Source organism: Alligator sinensis, unplaced genomic scaffold (assembly GCF_000455745.1).
Source record: "Alligator sinensis unplaced genomic scaffold, ASM45574v1 scaffold1535_1, whole genome shotgun sequence".
NCBI lineage: Eukaryota > Metazoa > Chordata > Crocodylia > Alligatoridae > Alligator > Alligator sinensis.
The window spans coordinates 70,264-78,030 of record NW_005843617.1 but is presented as its reverse complement, the minus strand read 5'-3'; the positions used below and the strand labels follow the sequence as shown (position 1 = coordinate 78,030).

Sequence of the window (7,767 nt, the reverse complement as noted above, 5' to 3'; positions counted from 1 at the left end):
GCCGGCTCTGGGTCTGCTCCCCCTCCTCCCCCGCTTCAGCTCCTTCTCCCTTGGCTAGGAAGGTTCCTTCTCACCTCGTAAATCAAAGAGGTCTGGCAACCTCCGCGGTGCTTCCCCACCTACAAAAAGGAAGCGAAGCCCGGCTGGGGGTTGTGCACAAGAGATGCCCCCGGCTCTGGGAACTCGTGGGGCTCCGGGGGGGCACTTTCCCCTCCTGGGGAGAAGCCGGGGTAGTCTAGACTAGCAAAGACTTCAACCAGAGGGGTGGGGTGGGGTGGGGGGGGTCTTCCTGCTCACCACCCTCCCACCGACCCACTCTTCACTTAGCACGCGGGTGATCCCAGCGGGCTTTGCAGGCTTGGCTTTATTTCTGGAGACAGACAATCCTTTCAGGGTTGAACAGGGGCTCCCTGGCCCGGTTTTACCTCTCGCAGCTGCCACAAAGCACAGAGCAACTTCCCAAATGGCGGCTCCCGGCCTGGCTGGATTTCGCACATGCACGGGCCACTCCTCGGGGTAGTTGAGCAGGCAGAGAAGTGGGTCTGGGGCGGCTCCTTGGAGGATTTGGGTTAGACCGTCCCTGAGAGAGGAGGTGTTGGCAGGCCTGCAATCCCACAAAGCTCTTCGGAAGTAAAAAAAGAGAGCCCCTCTGTCTTGCCTCGTGGGCTTGGCGCCTGTTTTCGAAACAAAACACAATTCAGAAACAGCCCCTTGTTCTCTGGGCCGCGGGTGCCGCCGCGTGCGTTCCCTTTGGGTTGAAAACCAACGATTCTGTCACTGTCGTGAAACATCGCGTTTCCCCTCTTTCCCTGCAGTGAGTCCGATGGCAATCCCAGCACCGAAGATGAATCCAGCAAGGGCCAGGAGGACCTGTCTCCGCATCCGCTGTCCAACTCGTCCGACGGCGTTACCAGCCTGAGCCTCCCCAGCCCCATGGAGCCGGTGTACATGCAGCAGCTCGGAAACGCGAAAATCTCTCTAAGTTCTTCTGGCGTTCTCTTGAATGGGAACCTCGTGCCTGCCACTACTTCTCCTGTCTTCCTGAACGGCAGCTCGTTTCTTCAGGGACCCAATGGTGTCATTCTCAACGGACTCAGCGTGGGGGCTTCCCAGACTGTGACTTTAAACGCACCCAAAACCACTTCGAGTGCGGTGAGCAACGGGGTGTCCATCACCGACATATTATCATCCTCTTCCGAAGATGTCAAGGACTTCAAAATCCTCCAGGCTTCTGTGTCTAGCTCTGCAGAGGCACCCACATCGTACAGTCCCAACAACGTGCCCGTCTCTTTCCCGGGGTTGATACCCAGCGCGGAGGTGAAAAGGGAAAGCGTACAAACTGTTGCCTCTCAAGATGGAGGCTCCGTTGTTACTTTTACTGCTCCCGTCCAAATAAACCAGTATGGCATTGTCCAGATCCCGAATTCAGGAACAAATGGTCAGTTGCTAAACGGAAGCATCGGTTTTTCTCCTCTGCAACTGCCTCCGGTTTCTGTTGCAGCTTCGCAAGGTAAACCTTTTCTTTGTTACACTCAAGATTTTGGGGGAAAACAATGGCGGGCCTTTCGTCTTTCAAAACATGGGGTAGGGCAACTCTCTGGCAGCAGCCAGGTGGGGTACATAAAATGATACATTGCCCCTTCATTATAACCCCGCTATGTAACACTCACTATGCTCGATTCTCAGGGGTGAGGTTATATCTGCTTAACTTTTTCCTTTTTTATACACTAAAGTAAAAAGGAAGGCCTTCCTTTTTTATACACTAAAGTAAAAAGGAAGTGCAACTCTTTTGTTTCCTCTTTTTTTTTTTTTTCTTATTTCATACTATTCTCAAACATCGTCTGCATGAATCTTCAAAATTACAGGAATGTGTTAAATTTGTGAGTATGTCGCAGCTCAAAATCCTTTCCTGTTTTGCTACTTTGTTAAAAAAATATATTGATACTCAATCTTGAGGTGAAAACCAGCAGCTTGAGGTTGCTGTTTCTTTTCTAACCAAAACACAAGGTAAAATGACTAACTGTATGGATACAACATATGGAGCCAATCAGTTGTGCTCCTAAGTTTCCATCCTGTTATTAAGACTGAGTAAACTGAAGAGAAACAGTAGAAATATTGCTGGTAGATATAAAACATGAGGATGTTTTGGATAAAAGTTCCTTTAGCCTTAGGAAAATCATGTCATCATAGACTCAGATGCAAAGTATGTGAACTCCTCCCAAAAGACTGCTGTAGAGTTTGTCTTAGCATTTATTGTAGACATAGATTGATTGTTCTGGGCAGTCGGAACAAAACCTCAGTAAAGCAAACCTGGTTCTAGATCATTGTTTTGATGGGGGTGAAGTATCAATTGTGTGCAAAACTTGCACCTTATTAATCATCGGTGTCTTGGGGTTCTGAAAATGGTTAAACTCAATATGAACCTCTCTGCAATAGCAGAAGCCATGAATAATATAAGGGAAATCAAATTGTGCTGAGTTTTAGCTTGTTTGAGTGATGTGTGTGTAGGGAGTTAATTATTTTTCCATTAAAGGGAAATTTTATGAAGGACACTTAGTGGAAACTATAACTCGACACAATTTTAAATGGATAAAAAGAAATAATATGCAACCCTAAAATGTGGAACTTGCTGTCATTGAAAAGTATTAAATAAATAGTTTAGCGAGCTGAAAAAGGATTGGACATTTTATTTGAATGCCATCTACATTTTACAAGAGCAAGAATAAAATTACAAGGGCTGTTAACCTTTCTGCTCCAAGGCATAAACTGACAGCCAGCAAAGCTGAGGAAGAATTTCTCTCTCTCTCGAGTAGATAGGACAGTTGCACACAGAAGCTAAGAAGCGGTAGAAGCTATTATGTGACACATTCAACATTTTCCTGCTTTTAGGGAGATGGCACCAGAGTAGGCAGATGGTTCATCAGTTCCCGGTGGGAATTCCTGCATAGAGAAAAATCGGAATCCATATTTATACTGCTTAAGGCTTTTCTATAACTGTGCAAGTAGTAACTGATTTTGTAGTCATACTGAAATTCATTACATATTATCATAGGTAAGCTGTTATAATTCATTTCTGTCTCATTGTCCAGTGGCTTTGAGTTGTTACCCTTCATTTTTTCTCTTTTACTGTAATACTTTTTACAGTATGAATAACCAAAAAAGAGACTCTAGGAACATCCTTGAAAATAGCGGTTAATAAAACTCAGAGGGAGATAAGCAGTTCTTATTTTACAAATGTTCCCCAAGTGAGCTATGCACCTTAAGTGTTATAACAAAATTGTTGCAATAAAGCTGTCCTTAAAACAATTACAGCCTCTTAAAAGTGCATGTATATAAATAATATACCTTGTCTGCCTATATATAAATAACAGCTTCCTGAAAGAGGAGAAGGATCTGAGCTGTTTAAAGTGGGAAGTGGCTCTGAGTGACGATTCATCTTGCTCTTAGACATGCATTGCAATAGCGACTTTTGCCAGACCTGCTGTATAACCAATTTCAGGTCCAATTCTTTCACTGTTACTCACTTAGAGTAACACCTGACTCACAAGCAGTGCCCTATATTTCAGTGGAAGGACCCAACCTGAGAGCAGCGCTGTATCTCGGGAGTGAGGGTGGTCGAACTCGGCTCTTACAGATGTGTTCTCAGAATTAGTTTGAATAGGCAAAGGGAGGTGGATCCACAGATGTAGTCAGCCTGACGGAAGGTATTGTTTCAAGCTTGTTTCTGCAGGGTTACACACACAGCTTTAGCTTAGCAGTCATTTAGTTTGTGCGGGCTTTTTATATACTGTTCCGCGTGTGATTTAACTCTGAGCTGAACTGAATTCAGTAGAAGATTTTTGAGGTTCTATTCTTAGATGGAGATCTAGTGAGAATTGCTAGTTGGGGCCAAAGTGTATTTATTTTAATCACACGGCTATAACCTCTTTGGCCCTTAATGCAAGTCTGAAAGGTGTTAATATACCAGACTCCATTTCCTGGTCAAGAAACAATCCTGTCAGCCAGGGCTTTTATTCCTTCGTACCTAATGTTCTCAACGCTGTTGTGAACAAAATTGCTTCTATGCTGCCTCTATGTCTAGCAAAAATTTCCTAAAGCTGAGAGGACTGAAGGTGTGTATTAGAACTGCTATACAGCTTCCTATTGCTTATAACCTATGCTCTCTTCTTTTTCTTTTTCTTCTTTTTGGTCTAGGTAACATTTCGGTAAACCCAAGTACGTCAGACGGGGGTACTTTTACAAGTGACTCTTCAACGGTGCAGCAGGGAAAAGTTTTCTTCAGCCCCCTCACTCCCAGTGCAGTGGTGTATACGGTTCCCAATTCAGGTCAGGCAATAGGGACTGTTAAGCAAGAAGGATTGGAAAGAAGCCTTGTGTTTTCCCAGTTGATGCCAGTCGGTCAAAACACGCAACTAAATGTAAACATGTCTTCTGAAAACGTATCTGGCGGAGGCCTCCCGTCCATGGCTTCATCGCTGGTCAACGTAACTCCCCCCCATAACTTCCCCCTAGCTCCACCCACCCTTTTAAATGCTGCAGAGCTGAACTCGGGTATCTCAGAGAGCCAGTCCATGTCAGCACCTGTAACAAGTACGTCTACTGTGATATCAATCAGCAACACTAACTATGCAACTCTTCAGAACTGTGCCCTCATTACTGGTCAAGATCTAATGGCATTGTCTACAGCACAGCCTGCACTTGGGGAAATAGTTTCACCGCCCGAAGACCGCGTCAGCCATCCGTCCGCATCGGTTCACCCAGATTTTGTGAGAGAGCACAGGTTAGTTCTGCAGTCGGTACCCGACGTCAAAGAGAATTTCTTGTCAAATTCTGAGAGCAAGTCACCCAGCAACTTACTGATGCTGGATACGAAATCCAAATATGTTATGAGTAATATGGTTGACCCCGTCTGCGAAGAACTGGAAACGGACAAAAAAGAGCTTGCCAAACTCCAGACAGTTCAGATGGATGAAGATATGCAAGACTTGTAACTTTCTTGCTTTTTGTTTCAGCAGAGAAGTCTCCTCGTGAGGCCGTAAAAAGCCACCAGGTGTTTTCTCACGTAGAGAAAATACCAACGCAGCTCAAAACAGAAGAGCATTGGAATAGTCTGCAGTAAAGTACATGGGAATCTACAGTAGTGGAATTAGGTCGCCACGCTTTGTTTGCATGCAATATTCTCTTTCCTCCAGATTAAAGGAGAAAGGTTAAAGGAAACGTGGGGGAAAGAACCAACCAAGTGGGTATCGGTTTGGCTTACTAATATAGCCCTGAGAGTTTAACCGAAATCTCCACGCCATGACGTAATTTCAAAAGTAAATATACACTCCTCGCGTTCTGTAGGAAGATCTTTATAAAATGGTAGAAACAATGCAGGAAATTGAAACCTCTCTCTAAAATAAGTAGAAACAATGCAGCCTTTTTTTGTTTTGTTGTTGTTTACTTCTAGTCCATGGGCATTGAAAAGTTTTCAAGGAACTCTAGACGGTACCTCATAAGCTTCTTTTATGTGGCTCTTTGAGGTTAAGAAGCAAAATGCAATTGCAAATAATACTGTTACTGTCTTTTTCCAGCAAGACTTGTGTTTTATAGGGAAAATCTTGCATCAAACTTTTTCAGGTTTCTAAATGTTATAACTAACCATTTGCCAGTGCGGCAGAAAAGAAAGACCATTTGAAACTCTAATTATGCAACTCAGAAGCTTTCACTCCAGTATGAATGTAAATATTGTTCCAGTTATTATAAAGGAGACTTTTTTAATTAGTACAATGGATTTTATTTATGGTTTATGTTCCCTTTCACTTTAGACACAATGCATTGAAAAGGAAAAATTGTTTTCTGGCTGTTTTAATTTATTTTTATTGTTTGAGCAGGAAGTAAACATAGTTATTTCTGACAGTTTTACTTTTTTTGTAGGGTTTTCAAGCGATAGACTGTAAAAGTAAAATGTTAATCACACGGAAGCTAGAAAGTGATCTCCCAATATCTGAGTCTGGGACATTTTTTCCCCCACCTTTGTGTTCAGTTGTTTGTTTGGTTGGTTTTTGTTAGTAGTTTTCAAATGAGTTAAGTCGTATGTATTTTTTACAGAATTCTACGTGCCTTTCTTCTTAGTGGCCTTATATCCTTGTTACTAAAGCACAGTGGCAGGAAGAATGGAGAAACTGGCCTGCAAGTATCCGTCCTCAGGGCCAAATCTGCCTGCCTTACCTTCATGAGTAGCCCCATTGATTTCAATGCACCTGCTTGCCTGAGTAAGACAAGTAGGTCCCTTGGTCATTGCGGGTGAAATTCTGCGGTGGTATAGAGCTAGAGTTGGGCCTTCTGCCCATGGTCCCTCTGGGAATTTCCTATGCTGAACACCCCTGCAGAGGAGAAGGTATCTGCTCTGGCCCCAGACAGGCCAGCGCAGAAGGCTGTGATGGCCTGAGCCAGGGAAGGGGGCTCTACAGTTACAAGGATCCACTAATCCCAACATCCCGTGCAACCAGCATGGGTGGGCTTCAGCTGCTCTTCTAGCAGGCAAGCCCTGATTCTGGGATATGCTTCGCAATGAATTTGTGCATCCCCCCTGGGACCAGGGGCTGGAACAGCAACATCCCCACCCCCCCCCCCCCCCCTTCCCCCCACCAAATGACTAGTAGCAGCAGTGTTCAGTGACTAGGTGGAGATAGATTTCACCTCTCAGGCCTCTTTATGCCCTGCAGCCTGGACAACCAGGCTCTAGCCAGATGGAGCAGATTTCACCCTTAAGCTGTAGGACTTTTCGTCACCTGAAACAGCACATCCTTCGGCTTTCATAGCAATGCAGATGTACCAACTACCTTCTGCCAACCCTTTTTTTTTTTTTTTTTTTTTTTAATTTTAATGAGAATATAAACAGTAGCTAGAGCCCCTAGTCATGTTCCCCATCAGGGGCCTGGCCCAGAGCCCATTGAAACTGAAAACCTTTCCATCCTAGACTTCAACGGGTTTCCCATCAGGCCCACAGCAAAGCATCTTTGTAAAGGACGAGAGCAGCTTAAAGAAAAGGAAGCAGAGATCACATCAGTCCTGCACACGTGCGTCTCAGTCCCGTCCTGTCCCGAGTGCTAGCAAAAGTGTTCAAAGGAATCTGTTTTTCAGCGTGCTGTGAGTGTGACACTGACATCCTCCTCGCTGTTGTTTTGCACTATACTGCGCACAGGTCATTCTTGTCGGTACCTGCACGGACTCTCTGAGCTGTGCTGCAGATTGTTGTTCTAGTCCAGTGGTGCTCAACCTCTGGCCTGCAGGCCAGATCCAGCCCACAGAAATTTCTGGAATTTCTCCTGCTGCAAAATTTCTGGATCCATGGGAAGTCCACAGGGCTTCCCATGGATCCAGAAATTTTGCAGCAGGAGAGTGGTAGCAATTAACACTGCCACCATTCCCCTGCCACCAAATTTCGAAGCCCTGCAGGCCAAATGGCAGGGTCCTGTGCATGGGACTAGGGCTGTAGGCATGATCTGGCACAGGTTATGATCCAGCATGTGGGGCCAAGGCAGGGGAGGGCCTGATCCAGTGCACAGGGCTGGGGCTATGCAGTACACTGGTTTTGTGTGCTGGGTCGGGCCCGTGAACTGAGCCCACACCAGTTCTCTTGCCTGCAGGGCCAAGAGGTTGGGCACCACTTCTCTAATCGATACTTCAAGCCTGAGTGGAGAGTGGGAGGAATATGAGGTTTAGGTTTTATAGTAAGAGGAGCTTACTGATGCTCTCCAACCTATATTGGGGGGAAAAAAGGAA

At 45.2% G+C, this 7,767-nt stretch overlaps 1 protein-coding gene across 1 annotated transcript; it reads left to right on the top strand.

Moving 5' to 3' along the window:
• Positions 1-299: 299 nt before the first annotated feature.
• SIX4 (SIX homeobox 4) lies at positions 300-7,312 on the top strand. The gene is made up of 3 exons (XM_006039009.2): positions 300-536; positions 816-1,510; positions 4,195-7,312. The coding sequence occupies exons 1-3, from the start codon at positions 496-498 to the stop codon at positions 4,989-4,991; spliced, it is 1,533 nt and encodes a 510-aa protein (XP_006039071.2). The 5' UTR covers positions 300-495; the 3' UTR covers positions 4,992-7,312.
• Positions 7,313-7,767: the final 455 nt, after the last annotated feature.

Excerpts from the sequence above, each read along its gene's own strand:
- SIX4 (XM_006039009.2), top strand. The coding sequence starts at position 496 with ATGCACGGGCCACTCCTCGGGGTAGTTGAGCAGGCAGAGAA. Across the intron at positions 537-815 it reads GTAGTTGAGCAGGCAGAGAA|TGAGTCCGATGGCAATCCCA; the intron begins GTGGGTCTGGGG and ends CTTTCCCTGCAG. Across the intron at positions 1,511-4,194 it reads TTCTGTTGCAGCTTCGCAAG|GTAACATTTCGGTAAACCCA; the intron begins GTAAACCTTTTC and ends TTTTTGGTCTAG.